At 38.6% G+C, this 23076-nt stretch overlaps 1 protein-coding gene across 7 annotated transcripts in view; it reads right to left on the bottom strand.

Annotated features, from left to right (window-relative positions):
• The window catches only part of mast4 (microtubule associated serine/threonine kinase family member 4), a 141406-nt gene that overhangs the window by 17652 nt on the left and 100678 nt on the right, over window positions 1-23076 (bottom strand). For 5 of the 7 annotated variants that reach the window (XM_072673073.1, XM_072673089.1, XM_072673098.1 and 2 more), the window contains 15 exons: window positions 19624-19712; window positions 15598-15667; window positions 13542-13620; window positions 9549-9703; window positions 9339-9414; window positions 7819-8028; window positions 7495-7596; window positions 7210-7342; window positions 5533-5600; window positions 4288-4379; window positions 3936-4144; window positions 3046-3184; window positions 2761-2893; window positions 2404-2569; window positions 507-608 (listed from right to left, as the gene is read on the bottom strand). In XM_072673073.1, the coding sequence (XP_072529174.1) occupies window positions 507-608; window positions 2404-2569; window positions 2761-2893; window positions 3046-3184; window positions 3936-4144; window positions 4288-4379; window positions 5533-5600; window positions 7210-7342; window positions 7495-7596; window positions 7819-8028; window positions 9339-9414; window positions 9549-9703; window positions 13542-13620; window positions 15598-15667; window positions 19624-19712 (1823 nt within the window). Of the gene's footprint in view, window positions 1-506; window positions 609-2403; window positions 2570-2760; window positions 2894-3045; window positions 3185-3935; window positions 4145-4287; window positions 4380-5532; window positions 5601-7209; window positions 7343-7494; window positions 7597-7818; window positions 8029-9338; window positions 9415-9548; window positions 9704-13541; window positions 13621-15597; window positions 15668-19623; window positions 19713-21352; window positions 21760-23076 lie in introns of those variants that run through there. The other 2 variants (XM_072673115.1, XM_072673080.1) reach the window with 2 other exon arrangements.

Here is a 23076-nt window from a genome sequence, read left to right as displayed (position 1 = left end):
TCCATCTCTTCCTGGTCAAGGTTAATGTAGGTCTGGAGCCTACACTGAATCATATAGTGCAAGGCAGGATTACCTCCTGGACAGAGAACCAGTCCATCTCAGGGTACCTCACCTATACATTTACACCTAGGGCAGTACAGCATTCACCTACTATGCATGTTTTTTTGGAGGTGGGAGGAAAAGGAAGTGCTTCTCCTGAAGAGCATCTATAACTCATCCATAACTCTAAATAATAGAGTACCTATAAATAACAGCCGCGTACACTGCATTGTAATGAACTGGTGACTGGTGGTTCTGAATCACAATGTCATTATTTTATGTTAGATTTGTCTTTTCTTGTTCACTCTTTGATCATTTCTTTTGTATTGTGGTCTCCTCAAGCATTGTGATCTTACATTTCTGTCATATCTGATATTCTGACACATTTGGGCAAATAGACCCAACATCATGACGTGATACCACACACTGGTCAGAATCCTGCTGAATATGTGAGAATGGAAGCGTACCAGTGCCGAGCCGCTCCAAGGGATTCTGTCTGAGCAAGAGTGTGATGAGTTCCTGGGCATCGGCTGGGGGGGCATCCTCTCCCTCAGGCCAGTTTATCTCATCTGGGAAGAAACAAAAGCAAACACACACCTCATCACCATCCACACATTACAAGACCCTATCCTAGCATTTACTCAACATCAAACACTGTTTACAACACACTGGAGGAGAGAACCCTGAGAGGACAAAAGACGAAAGCTGTTTGGCTATCAAGCTCTCACAGAGCTAGTGAGATGCATCATCTTTCAGTCAAATTACACAAACAAATATGCAAGACTCGTTCCCATATGGAACCACACAATAGGATGCTCATCCCTGAGCGTACTGGCTTGAATCACAATATCTAGTGTGCATAAGCAGGCATGCATAAACACTGGAACGACTCATGCAATTTGCATCCGCTTGGGGGATGTGCTCAGGGCTCTGAATACAAGGTGCCTTGTTTACGCTGATCCAGGAGCAGCGGAGAGAACGCTTGACTGAAAGGCCAGAGGTGGAGATAGATGAGAGGCCTCATTTTGATGGGGCCTCGATTGTCTCGGCAACAGCACGGGTCGCGTGTTTTAATTTGAGGGCATGAATATGCATCCATGCCCGGGGCAATGGCAGCTAGTATTGCCTTTTTTTTTCCAGCCACCTTAATTAACACTCACTCCCATGGTAACCTCATGATGGAGAGCAAACCAAACGTGTCCTGTCGCATCATTAATTTCCAGAGATGCATTGCCTGATACTCATTTAGCGAGAGAGGACCTACTGTCTGAACAAGTCAGCGTCAACATTTTTTGAAGGTCGTATTTAGCTAAAAAGTCTCTAGATAAATAAGAATCCTGAATGTCAACTACGTTAAAGCTTAAAATAAGGAAACCTCAACATAATTGTTGCAAGATCTCTAAAGGTGGATTAAGGTCTTTACATCGGTGTCTCATGTGTTAAATGGGACATACCCTATACTACAAGCATACATGGTTCTCTGGGGTCTTAATGAAATGTCTGTGAATATACTTTGGTCAGAATATATCAAGGGTCCAGTCCACAGTTCTCATTTTTACCCTGTCTAAACAGCCCTGCTCGGAACAGTGTGGTCTAAGTGATACACTGGTCACCCGACACATGCGCCATGTCAGTCATTTTTATGCACCACGCGCTCCCAAGTCAGTAAAGATTCATGCGCCTTTTACCTTCTGTAAAATCAGCCATAAAAATTACCTCAGATTATATAAACACTCTATGGCACGGTGTTGCCCTTAAGCAACAAACCACTGTCCCATTAAATTTTTAGATTGTTATTTATTTATGTATTTATTTATGTATTTATTTATAAATATGTCACATGACATGCCTCTGTCTAATAGAAATTTGGGTTTGACATTTGACCTGGGTGTGGAGCATTCCTTTCAGGAACCAAAGCAACATGTGACACAGTGCCAACAATTGATTGATTTATCAACAGGGACCCCTCATCTTCCAAAATTGCAGGTAAAATACATAAAAAAACAAAACAAAATGTATGCCATAGAGGGTTAAACCAACACAAATCGACACACGTGCAAATATTCCATCATATCCTGTGGAAAAGGAGTTTCCCCATGGTTTTCCTGAAGTATGGAGGTTCTCGAGGATGCTGTGAATGGCACAGATACCTCGAGTCACTCTGGAATCTGAAATACTTTTTTTCTATGTAGGCTAAAAAGGTAGGGTTTTTTTTTTTAATACAGGCACACAAAAACAGATAAACCTTTTTAGACACTTAAGAACATTATTTTGAATGTGCTAGAGTGCCAGTAACAAACAATAAGAATTTCTCATTTGGAAGAAAGCATAAAAGCATAATAATAATAAAAAAGGGACACTGACCGCTGATGACCTGACCGAAGAGCTCCTCTGGTGTGTCTCCAAAGAAGGGCACGCAGCCTACAAGAAACTCATAAAGGATGATCCCCATAGCCCACCAGTCCACAGGCTTCCCATAGCCCTGTCTCAGAATGACCTCCGGAGCGATGTACTCAGGAGTGCCACACACCTATGACAAGCACACTCGTGACTTTATTTGTTCATTTCAGGACATCTATGACATAATTGGGCTGTGTCCAAAAGGCTCGAATTAAATACATGATCACAGTGTACAAGTTAAAATAGGTCAAATATTATTACTGTTTCAATAAGATCAACAAATAAAAGGTAATGTGGCCTTACAGACTGCTATAACCTTACCTGCTTATCTAAGAACTCTCTGGCATCCTTCTCTATATGCCCCTCATACAGGTTAGTGGTCATGTTCATCAAGCCCACCTTTGACAAGCCAAAGTCTGTCAACTTGATGTGTCCCATAGAAGTGACCAGCAAGCTGTGAAAGTACAACGCTTCAGTAATTATAAGTACCACAAACACACAAAGGCAATAACCACATATAAACCAAGATGAGCATGTCCATGATCTTGCAGGCTCTTGCACTGTGGAAGACAACTAAACAGACAACAGATGGTGTGGGAAGCTTACTTGTCAGGTTTTAGATCTCGATGAACAATGCCGTAGTTGTGTAGGTATTCCAGGGCTAGAACAGTCTCTGCAAAATACATTCGGGCCATGTCCACGGGCAGAGGGCCCATGTTCTTCAGTAAGGTTGCACAGTCCCCACCTGACAAAACAGAGTCCTATGTCTTTATTTGGAACTTGTTGGTAGTTTAGACTTTTTCAGTGGTTTAATTTTAAATTAAAAAGATCATTATTGTTATTTAGCAGAGGGAACCACTGAAGCTCTCTGGATGCTAGCTCTACCCATCCCTACTACAGTGTCAGCTAGCTAACAGCACACTGTGCCAACTTGACATCTAGAGGACCCTGAAAGAACAGCAACACTAAGGCTACTGTGGACTATCGGAGCAATTTTCACCTCACTCAAAGTCAAATGTACTATTTATATGCCAAACAATAACTTAAAATACTAAATAAAAGCATTCTTTGGATTCTTTAACATAAAAAAAAAAATTAAATGGGTTTGTTTATTTAAAAAAATGTATAACAAGAACTATGGGAGTGTACAGGACTGGTGCATTTTTCAGAAGGTTCCAATATACCTGATGTACAACAACTAACATCAGAGCCAAAACCGAATATGTTTGCATTGATTTGGGGAGATATCTTGAGCACTTTGCAAGCAGCGTTCAGTCCTACACACACACCAATGAGTTGCTACAGCTGGCCTACTTACAATAAATACTATATGGTGTAGGGAATTTAAATATGTAAATGTTTATATTATATACGACCATGACATTTACTGTCATCAACGACCAGTCTTTTCATTAGTTAACTTGTCTTATACACAGGTGCATCCCAAATTTGTATTCACAGTAAGAAGCATTTATTACAAGGGTTTATTTTCTTACCCTCAACATACTCCATGACCATGCAGAGGTGTCTACGCGTCTCAAAGGAGCAGTACATGCTGACCACAAAGGGGTTCTCAGCGAAGGTCAGAATGTCCCTCTCCACAAAAGCCTGCTGAATTTGGTTCCTTAGCATCAGGTTCTGCTTGTTGATCTTCTTCATAGCAAAACGCTGCTTTGTCTCTTTGTGCCGTACCAGATAGACAGCTCTGAGAGCAAAAACCACAAGCATAAATAAACTTACTGAACAATGAATCTAATAACAAACCTTTTTAATTAACATGCACTTATAATATGGTAAAAGAGGCTGAGGCAAGACGTGAGGCACATGTAAGCTGTTGAAATGTATTACCCGTAAGCGCCATTGCTGATGAGTTTGATCATTTCAAAGTCTACCTCACAGGGTTTGCGGCGGGATCTCAATGCTGCACTCAGGCTCTGGGACTGAAAGGCAAAAGTGAAGGGTGGTATGGAGCCAGAGAGCCAGAGAGAAAGAGTAAAGTATACATTTCTCACAAAGAGAAATAAGGTCAAATCGGATTTGCTTTCATTTTTATGAATGAAATGTAAAATGATGTCTTAAAACAAAACAGTCGCAACTACCTATATCTTGGACAATGCAATTTGCTGACAGAGACATTATCTACTGTGAAAAAAACTGAATAACGCTGATGCAATGTCTGCATACAGGTTAAAAACCACAGTTAAAACAATAGTGTACTTCATTCATACTTATGGTTTTAATTAAAATTAGCTGGTTAACCAGGCATATATATTTTTTTTACATTCTCTCTCAATTGTATTTCTTTATATAAGTGAAGCTGTATTTTTATTTGTTGCTAATGCTATACTATACTGTCTGTATGATGTTCCCTCTGTCTACCCATTCATCTGTCTACCCATCCACCAATCTACCCGTTTATATTCTGTACTTTATTCATACTTATGGTTTTAATTTATATATACTGGTTAACCAGGAACATTACATATTTTATTACATTCTCTGTCATTTATATCTCTGTATATATGTGAAGTTTAATTGTGTTATGTGCTGTTATTGCTATACTATACTGTCTTCATACAGATCTAAAGTGTGATGTTCCCTCTATCTACCCATTCATCTACCTATCTACTTGTCTATTTACCCATCATGCAATCTTTCTACCTAATCTACCTATCTATCTAACCCCATTGTATATGGACAAAAGTATTGGAACACACACCTCTTAATCACTCAATTCAAGTGCTGCTTTCAATCCCACAAACAATAATGAGTCGTTCTAATGAGCTTACTGATTTCGAGCATGGTACTATAATAACACCATTGCAACCAGCCAGTGAAATTCCTTCTCTCTTAGATATTTTTCCATCAACTGAGCGGTATTTATTGAAAAGAGGAATTGTTGAGGAACCACAGAAACTAAGCTCCATATTAATGTATATGGATTTAGCATGGGATGTCATAAAATCTCCTGTATGTGTGAAGTGTAGGAGTTCCAATACTTTTGTCCGTATAGTGTCTCTAACTATCTACCCATCTGTCGACCTATGACACTGCTCAAGAAAACAATATTGAAGAAATAGTGATACTACTTACACTCACAGAATCATCGGTCTCAGGGGTTTCAGCAATTCCACTATCATAGCTTGTTAACTGGGCTATTTCTGCAAGATGAAAAAAATGGTAGTTAAGAAGCCACGCCAGCTTTTGAAGAAAAGAACATTAAAATTGCATTAAACTCCCCTCTCGAGAAAGTGAGGCTAAAAACACAGCCATGTATAAACACGTTCATAAACACCTCCTCTGGCCCATCCTTATTTACAGAGTGGAGTAACCTAAAACAAAGGACAGCATCACTTTTTCCACACAATAAGCCTGAGGAGCTGACTCCTGTGGTTCCTAAATGAGTTAAATGGAGTAGAAATCAGAGGAAGGGATCTTAACACATGTCGTGACACATTTCCGTAGGAAAACTGCACCACCAAACAAACCCCAGCATGCTAGCTCTCAGCAAGTCTGGCCCCAAAGCCAACCTACAAACAGCAGGAGGTAATGAACCAGAGGGTCGTTCTGCTGTCCCTAAGGAGACCTGAGCGCACTGAATTGACTTGAGAACAGCTGTCCATCTCTACTTTCAGCCATTGTAGGCATCAGGCTGGGAGACCACTGAGGATTAGCGAGATTTGAAGGGCTTTGCTACCAATACTGTTTTGGCAGAGGAGGCTGAGGAACTTCCAGGTTTACTGGGGAAAAGATGGGGATGGGGAGCGTGGGACTTGCATTCAGTTCTAATTACTGCTAATGATAGTCTTGGATGCAAAATTATAGGATCATTATAGGAGGCATGTCTCTAATAGACTAAGAAGCCAGCCTGTGGACTCCGTTTGAAGCAAGAAGGTTTCTAATGTAGTGCAATAAAGACCCAAATTAGTTTTTAGTCCTAAAATTTTGATCCAGATCCGGACACAACTCAACTAGAGCGCAACAGAATTCTGTCTGAACCCTGCCTGAACTCAACCATCATGAACCACAGACCAAATAAAACCCAAATTCCTTGTTATTCCCTACTTGCATAATTTACAAAGTTATCCACCAACAATGGGCAAATGAATAGCCTAAATAAGCTATCCAAAATGAAGCAGCATTCCAAAAGTAATTTCACATTAACTAATGTATTCATCAACTGATGCCTCTGAACAAGACTCCAAAAGCTTTTATTTTGGAATACTTTCAACCTACATAATGAGCTGCTCTAAAGCTAGTCTTCTTCCAACAGGACTCTAGCATGCCAGGTTAAAATGTATGGCAAAAAGTTAAATAGTAAAGAGAAAAAGAGAGAAATCCTAAAGCAAGAGTAAATGCAGATCAAATTCCATTAAATATGCTATATGCTATATGCTATGGTAAGGCTGAATGAGATTTTTTGTCCTGGAACCATGCCTGCTAAAATGAGAGAATTTCAACATTGAATATTCCAAGACTTAGCCCAATAATCCATCTTACAATAAAAAAAGATGCCAACAAGGCTTATTCAAAGAATTGGCATTGACAGGAATGCCTGGTCATTTGCCTGGACATTTACCACCTTGCATAGTTTGGCTTCAAAGCTAATCTAACAATACCAGGATTGAGCACCTGTGCCATAAGAGACACATCTTCTGTTCCCTAAAGAATGTTTCAATAGATGTTTCCTTAAAAAACTCAACTAATGCAACTTAATAATTAAGTAATGTCCCCAAAATCTTACATGCACTGATCATAAGACCATGTTACCTTCCAAAGGGTCTCGTGTTAGACCAAGCTGGCTGATTATGTAGCGCGGAATGTCAGTCTTGATTCCTCGCCCTTCTTTGGCATGACCCTCTGCAGCCTCCAGCAGGTGATAAAATTCTTCCGGGTCAAACTCCTGTTAGTATATATATGTACAATTTCCCATTTATTCCATTTGTAACTCCCTTTACACAGGTTAGGCATTTCCATTTAAAGCCTAACAGTACTATTGCCTGCATAAAAAAAAGAAATGGTCTGGTATTACTTGGAATGAACAAATGAACTTGCCAGACATTCCAGGAGTCGTGCTGGCCTGGCAATGACGATGAGGATCTTCTTCACCAGTTCCTTAATGAAGGTCACCTCAACACTCTCAGACCGCTCAGCGGACTATGCAGAAACACAATTAGCCATAAGCAATTTAACAAGGGAGCACCACAAAGTTACAGACTGTAAACTAGGTCAAACTTCTTGGTAATGCAAATGAAGGTAAGTTCTGCCTCAGAGTTCAATGTTTCTTCGCAAGCGTTTCTAAACAACAGAATTGCAGCTGGTGGGCATACAAAAGAACATGCTATAGAAAAACAAAGAGTTCTATGAGTGTCTCCACACCTCTTGGAAAAGCCTTTCTAGGTTGTCCGTGAGCTCGCAGAAGTAGCGGGAGGTGATGAGGCCAAGGCGAGACTTCTCCAGGCAGTCGCGGGCCAGCTCGATGATCTGGTGATGGGCAAAGCTAAGCACTCCATCGGCCAGCGGCAGCACGTTCTCTGGGGAGCTGCTGCTGATGATCTCTTGGATGCGCTCCTCCATCTGAGCCGTGGCCTGAAGGATGAGCCAGAACACTCAGAAGCCAAAGTCCCTGATGCTCAGTCCCAGCTAAAAACTACTAAAAGTCTGCAAAACTTGAGAAGCTCTGAACACAGAGTAGAGCAACCTGCTTACCTGAGCTGCACAATATATTGTTTGTTTATTAATATTCTTAAAGACTGCAATATAAGCCCTCATTTTACATAATCGCATCCTAGAAGACTAAAGTAGGGGTGGCAGTGAAAGTCTACTCTTATATAAAGACTTTGCACTACATGTTGGAAAATTGCTGTGAGATTTTAGTTGTACTCAGCTACAACAGCAATAGTGGGGTTAAGCTGAAGTTACGCTATTAGCTCAGGATCACAATTACCACACATTTGAAATGTAGGCACAATCTGTAAGAACAATACACATATTATTTTTCCTCTATGATTATAATGTGGCATCAGTTTTGCAGAGATAAAAAAATAGCTGTAAATAACAGCAATTGGATATATAATGGATATTTAGTCATTTCCTAACTGCCAAACCCTTTAATAAAAACTTGAGTGTCATGCTCCACTCAACGTTATGATGCATCATTAATTCAGAGAATGCAATTCAACACTAGGGAGCTTTATACCCCTCGAACTCGCACTGTACCTCAGGCTTATGAGTGGTTGCTTCAGAACTTCTCATTCTATTGGCAATGCTTTTCTATGGAGATTATACAAGCTGTGTGTGCACAACTGAGGTAAATGGTCTGAAGTCAGATGTGTGTGTGTGTGCCTGCCTCAAGTCACTCAATTATTAGACTGGCATTAAACTACATTCATTAGAAGGTATAATCTTTTAACCAAAGCCAATATTTTGTATACTGCATGAATAACGCATTTATATTAGGGTCCTCTATTTAGTATCTAAATATTTTATTTAATGTATGTTTTTATAATTCCTTTTTAATTACAATTGAGTTACAAATAAAAAAGGGTACAATTTCTAAAAATAACAGTTTGCTTATTTATTTATTTATAAATAAATATATATTTTTAGAGGACCCTAAAAAAAATAAAAAGAAATTATATATATATATATATATATATATATATATATATATATATATATATATATATAAAGATCCTCTATTTGTTATCTAAATATTTTATTTATGTTTTTATAATTATTAACGTAATTTTTATAATTACTATTTTATTACAACTAAACTAGATAGATAAAATGTGCTCATTCATTTTTTTCTTTCTTTCAGCAATTACAAACTGCAATTTGATGATATATACTTGAAACTCTGAATCAGTCCCCCATCATGCAGATTTATTGCTTACCTTGGGAAACCTTTCCTTGTACACATGATTCATCATTATAATCTCGTGATCACAGCAAGACGGAGATCTTCCAGGGCTGAAAAACACCGCATTAAAAATACCTCAGATTCATTTATTCAAAACCATAGACCACCGATCTACTGAATGGATTACAAACTTTTCTTTTCTTTGGTAAACAAACTAAAAACTGCACATAACCCTCTTTTGTACCTGAGACTGCGCGAGCGTGGACGCATGGGCGTGGCCCTGCGGCGGTCGTCCCCAGCAATGCTCTCAGTGCAGAAGTGCTTGGAAAGGAAGTGGAGCTCGTCGGGCGTGGGCTGGAAGGGCAGCTGGTGGAGCTTCTCCTGTGATGAACAGGACGACTGGAAATGACACGTGAAGTACATAGAAACAAAAAAAAGAAAAGAAAAAGAGAAGAAGCTGACGGATGTGTTATGTCATTTCAGCATCATGCAAGCATGCAGGTGGCAGGCACACACACGTACACACAAATGGCACAAGGATTCACTGAATGATTCAGGCATCCCATCTCCACACAGCAAACTTGCCAGTGTTAATGTAACACTGTACCTGTTCAATTGACCATTTTCTCTGTGCTTTTTCTGTGTGACTAGATTGGTAAGATATGTGGAGTGGTTTGATGTGAAACGCTCGATTTCAGAGAAGCCTATAGAAAATAACTGGATGGAGCACCATTATTCCAGAGAATACAGCTCCACAGCTCAATGATGGCCACCTTCTAGCCCACCAAGCCAAGCTTTCATACCAAGCCACTCAACAAACAGAAATTCTACAGAAAAAAAAAAGCTAAATTGCCTTTTAGCCTTGTACCTTCATAACAACAATGACATTTAAATACTGCGTGGTGTTGATTTCTCAATTTCTCACTGAAACAACTTTTACTGGTTCTCGGCACTCCTTTAGGAGAAGTTGTTAAGTGTTGTCAAGTGCACCTACGCCAGACTGCAGAGCTGTCAGCAATGCCTGCTCTGTTACAACATAGTACAAACTATTTAACTAAAACAGAAAATCACCACAAATTTGAAGAACAATGGGTTCTGAATAAAATATTTGGAAAAGGTCGTAAACTGAGCGAAGAGGTTAACGCAAATCCATAAAACCAATAGAACAATTACAAGGAGATACTCTGCATCTAGTGCTACAGGTGTGTTCTACCATCTAGCTTCAAATTTAACCACCTCCTTGCAAGAGTGTGGTGTTTAAATGTTCATAAAACAAGGGACTGTTTTTTTTATAATAATAATAATAATAATAATAATAATAATAATAAGTATTATTATTATATAATTGATGTTATAATTATGTTTTTATGATTGATTAGCTTTATACTTCTTTAAGCAGCTTACTGAATGTCTACTTTTTATTTAATAGCTATATTAGTACTAAACCCTTATAGTTTATTTAGATACAGAATTAAAATAATGTAATGTTACAATACTGCTTGCCAAATTGTACTATTAAAAAAAGTACTTATAATGTACTATTGACATTACTTTAAAAATAATGAATGAAAACATTACTTGTCAGGAGATAGTCAGTGAATTAGGTTAATGCTTCTTTAAACAAACAACCTACCTTTCGAAAGCATCTTTAAAACTATATTGTTCCTGCCTGGTGAAAAGCATATTTTAAATGTTCTTAATTTCTATTGGTCTATTCATAGAGTTATTTACACAGTGAACAGAAAAGCTAGAGTTCAAACCATGGAGAAAACTAACAACAGAAAATGGAGATTAACATGGTTTAATTATTAAACATGGTTTGTACATAAAAGTACAACTGTAGAATTTATTTAATGTTACAAATGTAGTCATATTTGACGATAAAGGACCATCAGCTAATTCGGATTTATGTATTTGCACTATATATTTAGTGTAAACCCATTTATCATCTATCATTTCAAAACTGTATCTGAACAACACTGTATATAGCTATGGCTTACAAAATGTTCTGCTGCTCACTTCATCCCACTACAATTAGTTCTGCATAGATTACACATAATTAGCTTGTGCACAATGACCTCTCTCTCCCTGAAAGGTCTTGGCTAAAGGACGTCTGCTTCAACCGCTCCATCATACTGTTTGCCGGTCTTATCCTGTAAACTCAACACTGATTGGCTGGCATGCCGGCACCAGATTGTTTGCCATTTCCTTCCCAGGTGGGCGGGCGCTGAAACAGTGTCAGTAAACACGGCCATAGCTAGTGAGTGAGTGAGCGAGCGAGTGGGTAGTCTGGCGCCAATGCATGGACATATTTACCAGCAAACAAATCTGGCGGTGCTGAGAGCAGTATTAGTCAGAGGGGGAGATAGTCATAGCAGCATCTGTTATTCATGGCAGACAGCACCCGTTTAACTTGTGTATGTGGAAAGGTAGCACAGAGATGGAGTGCCAGTGGCACTTAAAGGAATACTCCAGTGTTTTTCAAGCTCATATCAGAATTGTACAGCTGATTAAAATAATCATTTCAATGGGTTAGACACCAAACATGCTTACTCTCTATGCGAAAAGGGTTCTATGTAGTGCTGAGAGTGAGTTCTTTGACAATTGTAACAATAATGGAACCTTTTCTGGTGCTATATAGATCCATTTGAATGGGTTCTATATAAGCCTATAAGAACCCTTGAAGTTCTTTGAAAAAGAGTGTACAACAGAAGAAGAAAGTAAGTATGGTCCCATAAAGAATCAGTTTTTGTAAACGAGACATGATGGTGTGAAGAACCTTCACTTAATACAAAAGGTTATTTGCCAATTTGAAGATTCTTTACACTCGTCGCTTTTACAAAAATGGCTCATTATATAACCAATAGTAACTCTGGCACTGCTCAACAAACTATTGATCTATTTAGTGTAGAACAGAAATCAATGGGTAGCTGCTGCACAAGCATTGGAAATATTAGATTATAAAAACACAAATCTGAAACTAGCACCATAACAGTGCACCATAACAGAAAAGCAGTCCCAGTTGCTTTCTCCGACATTTATTAGGATTTATGACTAGTCTCTGAAAGTGTAAATTATTTAGATTTACAGCTTACTTTTCAAGTACTTCTGAAACCTCAGTAATCCAGGAAATCTATGTTTCATATAAGTGTCCATTCACTTTATTCAGCAGCCTCCCACTGTAGTATATTAGGGTTGTCATATTATCAATATAGTTTTTTGATACTAATATTTAGCATCACAATTCTCAGTATCAAATACTGATGATACTATGGCAAAACAAATGTAAACACCAAGGACTGTTTTCCAGTATACGTCTGAGCAGAGTTTGAGGTTTGATGGTGAATCAGTATTTGAAATTGATGGTTTTATCCATAATATATAAGTTTGGGAACGGGATCACAATGTTTATTGAATTGAATACAGAAGAAAATACATTAACAGTTTATTCTCTTTATCATTTTCTTAGTACTACAGAATAAAAAAATACTGTTGTCCAAATTGTACAATTAATGTACTGTTTACCCAATTTTCCTCCACATTTCTTAGATGACCAATTACCCAACCCATTCATTAGTATTCTCCCCCTATCACATATAATGTTCCCAATACTGGGAGAGTGATGACTGACACATGCCTTCTCTGACACTTCTTAGAACTGACTATTTAATATCAACGGGCAACCAACGCGCTCTGAGGAAATCGACGGGTACCCAACTCTGATGCAGCGGCTAGCGGTTGCCCAGCATTACACTGAAGTGATGTGGCGAGGGAGCAAGCCAACTGTGCCCTCTCGGACTCTGGCTGCTGATGGCACATTCTTTGCCTAATGCAGGGAAACATGTTGCATTTGCCTGTGGTAATTGATCTGCAGCAGGTTGAAAAATTCTGGAGTATTCCTTTAAAGACACAAGCACATGAAGCAGCTTGGGTAAGGGGTGCCTTCTGAAGTACGAGCTGGTGTCAATTGTATCCAGCGCACACTGCATACAACTTGTACTTGTAACACAAGATACTATAAAGTGTTCTTTATAGTATTAGGACAAGTGATGGTGACTGTAATTCAGAGTTGCCCAAACAAATACAATCCTTGTGAAAGCGGCGTACGATTCATGGAAGATTTCAAGTGTCAAAACATTATGTATCCAAAAAATAAAAAATAAAATAAAAATAAAAGACTTTCCATGGACAATTCCTCACAGCTCCACACTTTATGATAAGTGTCGAAGGCACTTACAGAAACAGTGGAACTGGGGGTGTTGGTTCCATATCCAGAGGAGGGGAGGGATGCCAGGGACCAGCGTCTGCCATCAGTCCTAAACAAAAACAAACACACAGGCATTGCTGTAATGGCTTACATTCTAATGATGACGTAACAAACATAATCTAAAGAGAAGCATCAGATAGAGAATGGGTTTAAATCATCAAGGGGGGAGGGGGGGGCACCAGAAACAAGGGAAATGCTGAATGACTCATTGATTTTCAAAGAGAGAGGAGATGAAAGCTTGTTACAAAGAAGTCTGGTGGCTGAGCGCGGTTGTTTTTACAGAATGTTGGGTGAGCCATTTCCTGCAGACCCCTTTGCCAGCCCGTTTATTGTGAGAGATTAACGAAAACAATAACAGAAACACAAAGACTGGGAGGAGTGTTTCGTGGGTGGTGTGAAGAGGTTGAAAATGGCAAAAAAAAAAAAAAAAAATGAAAAATGAAAAATATGTCAAGGACAGGAGCACAGTGAGTTGATCTGGGTCCACAGGACTGGAGTTGAAAACCTTTTTGTGGAAACAATTCCAATTTCCCAAAAAATGATCAATCTTGGCGAATATCAAACTAGTTACTTTGTTCTGCAAATGAACTGGACAGTTCACTCAGACAGGACTCTCAAACAGCAAAAACACATCATGGCTTTACTTTTATTGCTTCACTTAAATTTAATTATATTTGCATTCATTATTATTAAATATTATTGTTTAATGTGAAATACTCTTACACACCTATGGCTGCAGAAATCAACTAAAACCTTTATATTTTTATTAATATACTTACTATTTTTGGCAATTAAATTGCTATAGTAACCAAATAAATCATGATATCATTTTGGAATATGTAGAAATGTGTCATTTCATAGGCTATTTTAAGAAAAATGTATTTAATACAAATACATCATTGTATCATAATAATAATAATTTAAAAAATACAATTAACATTTTTATTTCTAGTTTTTGAACAAAACCACTTCAAGTAGTAACGAATAGGTTAAATTACTTTTTAATTTACAAGCGACATAACATTATACAAAAGAAGTATGTAGCAATATGAAGCATTTAGGAAACTCACTCCTGGATAGTTCTTTAAAAGGCAAGCTCCAGCATTTTTAAACCCATCTATCAGCAGCATCTGTAGAGAGCACCACCTGTATAGACTATGACATTGATTAAAGCTCAAAACTCAAAACACTCTGGCAATTGGATTCTATAATAACTGTGTTTTCTTGTCGTTTACAAAAACATGTGGAAAAGAATATATATATTTTTATTGGAAAAGTAGTCTATAGACCGTGCACTACAGCTGCTGCAGAGATTAGGCTGGAAATACTGGAGTTTATTTTTAAGGGTGTACATGGGTACATTCAAGGGTCTACATGATGAATGAAGAGGAGGGGGGGGGGGGGTCAACAAATATGTTGGCCCTCATTTGAATTACCTGTCTACTCTGTGGCCATAGCTGAGGAGTTATAAATAGAAAGAAAGGAACAAAGATATTTAAAGCAGTTTGTGAAAACAAAGGATGGCTATTCCCCCCTTAAAAGACTTTTTTTTTGACTGAATTTGAGAAGGTGCGTGGTCGTTTTGCCTCCACTGCTAAACTGACAGCTTCTGAACTATGTTTTTTTTTTTTTTCTGTCACAGTCTTAGCTGTAGCATGCCTGTCAGGCCCTGAGGCTTTCTGAAGCACCTGCCAAACTCTTGGCAGACGCATCAAACGACGCCTGTGGTGAAACATATTTCTTGCATAAAACATATTGTTTACATCTATAATTTACAATTCTTGATATCTTCAATACAGATGAAGAAAGTGAATTTTAGTGATTTGACTAATCAACTACTGCTCAACTATCACCTACTTATCAATAACCAAACAATAAAAGTTATTATTTTGAATAATATCGTCATGCCAGAAAGGCTTTACCTAGTAATAACTACCTTCTTCAATATAAGGTCTGCTTAATGGAACAGGCTGGATCCACAATGGGGGTTCATTCTGAGTGCAGGAGGTAGGTAAGTGTCGGTTACCTGCGAGCGAAGGAGAAATGAGCTGAGGCGCTGGGGGAGAAGTTTCTGGGGCTGTCCTGGGGACTGGTGCCTGGAAGAGATAATCAAAGAGACGGTTGCTTAAACTCAATTTTAGTCCTGGATTCAGCAGTACGGTTTCAAGCACACTTCAAACTGCCAGCATCTAGAAATAGATCTAGTCTATATATTTTTTAATAATGTGGCTCTTTCTATCTCAGCTGATGGTCAAGAGGATGACACACACAGGGCCAACTCTGAAATATCTCATCTCTGAAAAAGACATTTGAGCACAAACATGACATTATGTTTTCCTTTGGGTGAAATAAACTGTCATCGAAACACTCCTAAACACTCATTTTAATGAATGGCTTTTTTGTGATGTAATGAATACCACTGCACTGTATATCAGCCTATTTAGCCAGATGCTAGAGCCTAGAGCTTACTAGAAAATATCATTTCTATTAATTACATTTTACAAATGATGTATAAAAAGCAGTTTTTATGTTAAGTTATATTATCTCCATCTTTTAAAATTGCTCAAATAAATAGCAAATGTACATATGCTTAAAAATATTTAATAAATATTTAATGAGGTGGCCTAATTTTTTCATTGCTATATAGACAAATCTGGAGCCTTTACGCTGACTAATTTATCAAGCATATTAATCAAAAATGTGTGGCCTTTATTCTTCATTCATTTCTTTCTAAGAATTTTCTTCAATTTGTTCATGAGAAAAGTCCAAACAAAAAGTCAGATTCAAGGTATTGACAAGGTAAAAACAAGTAAGAAATAATTGGTGAATGTTAGAATGTCCAGGAAAACTGTAAGTGGGTCTTAAGAAGATATTTAAATTCTAAAATTGGTTTGTGAATGAGTCATGTGTCATTACGCTAAAATCAGCGATACAATTAGCCAATACAGTGGCCCAGATAAAGCTTTGCTTAGCAAGGTATATCTGTTAATAGTTCTGACACTGAGCTGTGAATGTGGTCTTCACATTTGATTTAAACCTTTTTCAACTTCAGGTATGAAATAAAAACAGCATCATCCTCCAACTGATCAGACTAGAGTGTGGTTCTTAATTACACCACAGTGTAATTGGCCGAGAGGCATTCTACGAGTGACAATGTCTCCTATCTGATGACTACAGTACTCCGAACGCATCTGCGTTAGTACTAGTCCACCATTCTTGTCTGAAATCTAGCAACAGGCATGAAGCTGTTAAAGGTTAAAGACAGGTGTAGATGAGGCATGGATATCGAGCCTGTTGAAATGAATAACCTTAACACTGAACAAGTACTGCATCCTAACCACAAGCAACATGAGTGAGCGGCAACGACAACTCCAAGTCTCCAAGTCTCCAATTACAAACAACAAAGGTCTGTCTTTACACGCCATCAGCAGAGTGCTGCTTCAATGGACAACCGGTTTCTGTGTTTGAAGTAAAGGCTACACGATTTTGGAAAAACTGACATTGCAATTTTTATATGTATATTGCGATAACCCCCCCCCCCCCCCAAAAAAAAAAACAAACAAAAAAACAGAAGTCAATGATCCATTATGTCACAGCATTAATAATGCAGTCTGTGTATTAAAGATTGAAGTAAAATAAAATATACTGAACAGAAATAAACCACCTCTAGTAGATGGACATGAATAGATAGTGTGAATAAAAGGTTTTTACATTTTTGAATTTGACACTGAACAAGACACCCTGCAATATGACTGCTGCGCGTGAAACACTGCGCAATGCTGATGACAATGCTGACATTTGAAGCATAGTGCTGATGTTCTACCTCAACAAAAACACTGCAAAAAAAGCAGAGATCATTCATCAGAACACAGTTCAACCTAGAAGCTAATCCATGAGGTGGAGAACAGAGAGCTGTTTAAACACAGCAGCACTCACTGAACGTTTTAGATTGCACGGGTGAGCTGACCTTCGGCCTTGGGCCTACAACCCCATCCCACCTGAGCCAATCTCTCACATATAGCGCAGACATTTATGCATCATTATATAAATGAATTTTCTTTAAAAGAAGTACAGTTTAGATATGCTTGGGACTTGCTGAGAGGTGTGTTAACCATTGCTGTTTTTGGCACCTCGTATCTTAAGACAGACTAAATATAGTCATAGAAAGAAGATAGAAAGCTGCACAAGCCTTTTTAAAGACACAGACTTCAGAAATTGTCTGAAGAGCGGTGGAGGAGCTGCTGCTGCTGCAGAGCCCAGGCAGGAATTATTGAAGAAAAAGAGAGAAAATGAAGAAGAAAGAAAATGGTTGATGGCTGAAAACCTTTCATGGTTCCAACACACAAGACTGCCTTTCTTGTCTGAGACAGAGCCGTTTTGACCTTCAAGTTCCTGCTGTAGCGCTTGAAGCATCAGCATCTACACTCCAGCTCGTGCGGCACCCCAAAGGCCTTCATACTTTCCCTCCTTCCATATGGCCACCATCCACTTATTAGTGAGCCCCACTGTTTCTGGGGCTTGCTTCTGGCAATGGCGGCCAATCAGAGAGAAATGGTGCATTCACACGTATGTGGATGTGTTTGTAGAGAGATCCCAAATGCCAGTGACTGGGACCAGTGCACAAGAAAACAGCCCTCTCACCAACATTAATTACAGATAATTAACTCCTCTGGATATGGGCGAGGGTTAAGAGTTAATTAAACAAGAGGCACAATGGTACCCCCGCAGTGATAAAGAGGAGCTTGCGAGTCGTGAAAGTCTAGGCTGATGGCTGATATTCGGTCATTAGGGTTTGATTCATTTACTGGGATGCAAACATAAAGGAAGATATTTGCTTTGTTCGCAGCAGTGTATGCAACCGACATGGCAGGCTTGACCCAATTTACTCATTTTGTGATTAGAGGCCAGGCTTAGATTTGACAATAGAGCTCCGGCAAGCTGTGGTTGATCTCTCTACGGAGAATGCCAGGGGACTTTCAGTATGTAGGGATTCTAGTACACAACTGAGACTGGGGTTAAATATAATAACTAATACATATATGTATGTGTGTGTGTGTGTGTGTGTGTGTGTGTGTGTGTATGTATATATATATATATATATATATATATATATATATATATATACACATACACACATACATATACACACATACAATAACCCAAGACACTTAGAATTTTTAGTATTTTTTTAGTATATGGTCAATTCAGCTCATCCACACTTAAACATATAAAACAATTAAATGATTGTATATTTATTTCAATAATTGTTACTGAATCATAACACAATGTTTTACTATTTTAACTTCGCTTCCATTACGAGGAAACAATTAACTAATTTCAGCTTTACAAAATCAGAACAAGCTCATTAATTGTATATCCATCTTGAGGGCACAGTTGCACAAACAGCCTGTTTAATTCTAAGGGGGACGAGAGAATTATGATTAAATAAAGCCAAACAAACATTGTAATTGGACCTTAAGGACACACATAAAACACAAAATGAATGTAGTATGAGCCCCCTATAAAACTCTTTGTAAATGTCCCTTATATTTTATAGCATTTTAGAATAATAAACAGCTCTATTAAGCTTGTGTGCTAACTAGCTCATTTAGCTAATGTCAACTAATATCCAAGGTAAGCTAATAGGTTTATGTAGTTTACATACTGGTATTCTAGTCATATAGCACTACACTACTGAACTACTCATTGTTAGGTAGACATTTCAGTACTCTTGCCACCTCTGCTTTAAACTATCTTGTGACCGACATCACAAAAGGTCTGCCAGCTGTCTGGAGCCGCAGACAGAGGAGGATCCTGGGGGCAGTGAATGAATCATATATGACTAGCTCCTCAGACTCTGCCCTTTCACTCTTTTACACTGTCTTTTCTTCCTTTGATTCAGAACAACACACGCTACTCCTTGGGATCAGCACTGGTTACTGGTTGGGATCAGTAGTTACTCTCTCATCGTAATGAGTAATGCAAAAAGCTTTCAGAAAAGCAAACACGGATGCGCACAAGAAACCACGCAAACAAACGCAAAGTTCGTTACCTGTATGTGACGAAAGGGGCGAGTGTGGTCGAGGAAGGGCTGACGACTGTCCACTCCCTATCAGACTCTTTCTGTTGCTCGTCCTGCAGCTAGAAAAACAAACAGCAGAAGGGGAATGTCAACATCTGCCTGATAGGAAGTTCAATCTCAGCTCTTTATGGAAAAAAACTAAATCGTCCATTCTTAAAAAGGACGTTTTCTTAAATTTACATCAGCATGCAAAAGTTTTGGCATCCCTTCAGCTTGCTGTAGTCCACGGTCTTCAGCTTTTTCACAGAACAAGAAAACAGTACATATCTAAAAAGATATGCACATCGCCGCTACATGTAATCATGAGCGTCCTATTTGCCAGCATTATATGCCCAAATGTTTGTGGACACCTTTTTTAATGAATGCATTCAGCTACTTTAAGCAGCACGCATTGCGGACACAGATGTGCAAATGCACAAAACAAACACAGCTCGTCTAGTCCCTGTAGAGAAGTACTGCCAAAAGAATAGAACTCTCTGGATCACAAACATGAACCCATTGGCACCATGCTTAATGGTGTCCAAACCCTCAGTATAGTGCTGTAAAGCAGTGGATCTGTGTTCTCTGGAATAATTGTGCCCTATCTAATACTTCTGGGATAAGTTGGGGAGTTGGGGGCTAGAGTCATCCCAGCCTCACTAATGCAACTTCAACGCTGCAAAATCTAGTAGAGCGCCTTCCTTGAGCAGGACAGACAGCTACTCCAACAAAAGCAGGATAAAAGCAGGATAAACCTGGATACTCTTGATTCCAGAAGAACAATGAATGAGCAGGTGAAAGTACTGTACCATATAAATAACATGTAATAAGTGAGCAATGTCATGAGGGAAAAACACACTAGTTGTTTAGTAGTATGCACTTCAGTAAAGATTATATCACAGGCATATTGCTGAAACTGCTAATTCAGTAATAAAGCCAACACATTTATTGTTTTTTTTTTTTCTTTTTACACATTAAGTGCACATTAAAATAAATTACATGCCCCTCAACATATAAACTATTAAAATAAGGGACATAAGGAAACTAAAGCAAAACTTAAAGCAGCTCTTAATAGTGTAGCAGTGTAAATAATTTAGCATCTTAACCTTCAGCACTGCTGATGTTATTATTAATGTTAATTGATTGTGGTTTCTACTGCTTGTGTGTAGCAATGCAGCATTTTATGACAATTATTTAAAGGGACAAGCTGCCTAGAAAGGCCAAAACCGTCTATCTAGTTTCTAAATAAGCTATATACACAACAACAGCCACCCCTTATCCTAGGGCTGGGCGATATGGTAATAAAATCACAATATTTTCACGATACATGTAATCACACACTAATTACAACAGTAGCGAAAAGAAAAACTACTGTTCAGATACTCTGCTGTACTGAACACAGTGGTTTTTATTAAATATCTCTATCTAATAAAACCAGTCTAATCACACTGTTTGTAATGAAACCTGCAGCTACCGTGTTTATAAAGCATTAACAGTACCCTCGATATGCTTAGAAAGGATATTGTTATCATGATAAAATTTATCACGATACAATAACATATACTGTATTGTGACAGCTCTAGCTCTACCTCACCCTGACCAGACATGCAGACAAGATTCATGCTACAAATCACATGAACACGACTGTACATCATTTGCATGAGCTTGGGCCTAAATGCACTAGAAGGCATTAGGTTTGCTAATAATTGTGTTTACATACCGTCTTCCTGATCTTCTCCATGAGCTGTACCATTTAGTCCTGTTAAGATACCTCATTAACGTTGCCAGGTACGCATCTTCCAGGCTAGACCACATTCGTCTCTAAGTTTATGCCGACATCTTCAAGAAAACAGTGAGAAGTTCCCGACAGAGAAGGTGCTGGCCTTTCCAGGTGCCTTCCACTTTGTAAAACCACTGCGTGGTTAACCAACAGGACGATTACAGCTCATCAAATAGATCCTCTTAGTTCCCTGGCTTAATGAGCCTGCAGTGCCCTCCATACTCAAACAAGGAGCGAGTGTGCATGCTGACGAAGCCACTGCTCCGACTATTTAAACATCTCATGAGTAGGGTTGTTCACAACAAATTTTGGGGGGAGTCTTTATGACTGCAGAGAACAAGACTGAGACAAACTAACCCAGTAACACATACCTGGCTTAAAAGCTCTCAAAAGCAGACCTGATCTCCTAAACCAAGGACATGGCCATGAGAGTGATTCAAAAATATGTTTGAAAGCAGCTCATAAATCCCCTGTGAATCGGCCCTGTCAGAATGAGTGCGTAGGATTACGAGCAAGGGGGAAAAAATAATGTATGCACCAGGACAAAACCACAGGAGATGCAAAGACATGATCAAAGGCTAAAAGAACAGACTTATTTATTTATTTTGTGCATATTCAGATAAAACCATGTGAAGAAAAAAAAATCCATATGATGTCAGGAAGGAAGTGGTATCTGATCCAGTGCATTAGTGAAAGAGAGTGTGAGAAACTGTAGAAGGTTTCAGAGCACGAGGCTCTGGCCAGGTGCACATTCAGGGCATTTCTCCAACCCTGACACGAACTGAGAGCTGGCAGGCTAAACAAATGACATTGCGCAGTCCTTGTGGTTCTCGTATTAGTGCTAATACAGGGTGGAGGACCTGCCAGAGAACTTTCAAATGTCACACAGGTAACACAGAACAGCTTTGAGGAGATTTCAGTGTCTCCTTAATGCAGCTATAACACTAGGTTCTGCATTAAGGGGTGACCATCTTTTGGTGTTCAAAAAAGGGGACACTGGGGACCTAGGCGTCCAACATGGTAAGGACGTAGCGGCTGGGAAGTTTCAAGTAGGCCGAAGCTGTAGAACTATGGCAGTGTGTGTGTATGTGGGTAGTAGGGATTTAAAGACCACAAAAATCACACAGTTAATGAACATTAATACATAAACATGATCTCAATTACCAAAACTAATAAACAGCCTTAATAACCTATATGGTCCAATAATAATCATTTAATCGCAACTTGGGTCTAAAAAGTATTTTGTGTTGTTACCTTTTACATAATTTTATTTTATGCCAATAAACCTGTAACTGTGTGTGGTTGAATTGATTATTGATTCAGTACTTTTGCCTCTTTCAGAATATCTGCTCCACTTGGTGCCACTAGGACAAAACCACAGCATTTTTCTATAACTAATTTGCGTTTATTTTCATTTGGATTAGCCATTTTTAGCCAGTGGTACATAAGCTGTGTTGAGAAGCAGCTTGACTATATACATATAGACCAATCATGGCAGCAAAAAGACAGGACTTAAATCAACACAGAATCCTGGACATTATATTTCATTTAGAAATCCCAACTGGACGCATTTTAGCACATCCCAAAGAAAAAGACATGTCTGGGGAAAAAAAGGACATGCTAAGTAAGAATGCACTTAGGGCTGTGGGGTTGTGATTTAAAAT

The sequence above is a fragment of the Salminus brasiliensis genome, chromosome 1 (genome assembly GCF_030463535.1).
Source record: "Salminus brasiliensis chromosome 1, fSalBra1.hap2, whole genome shotgun sequence".
NCBI classification, from domain to species: domain Eukaryota; kingdom Metazoa; phylum Chordata; class Actinopteri; order Characiformes; family Bryconidae; genus Salminus; species Salminus brasiliensis.
This window is presented reverse-complemented; position numbering and strand designations above follow the sequence as displayed.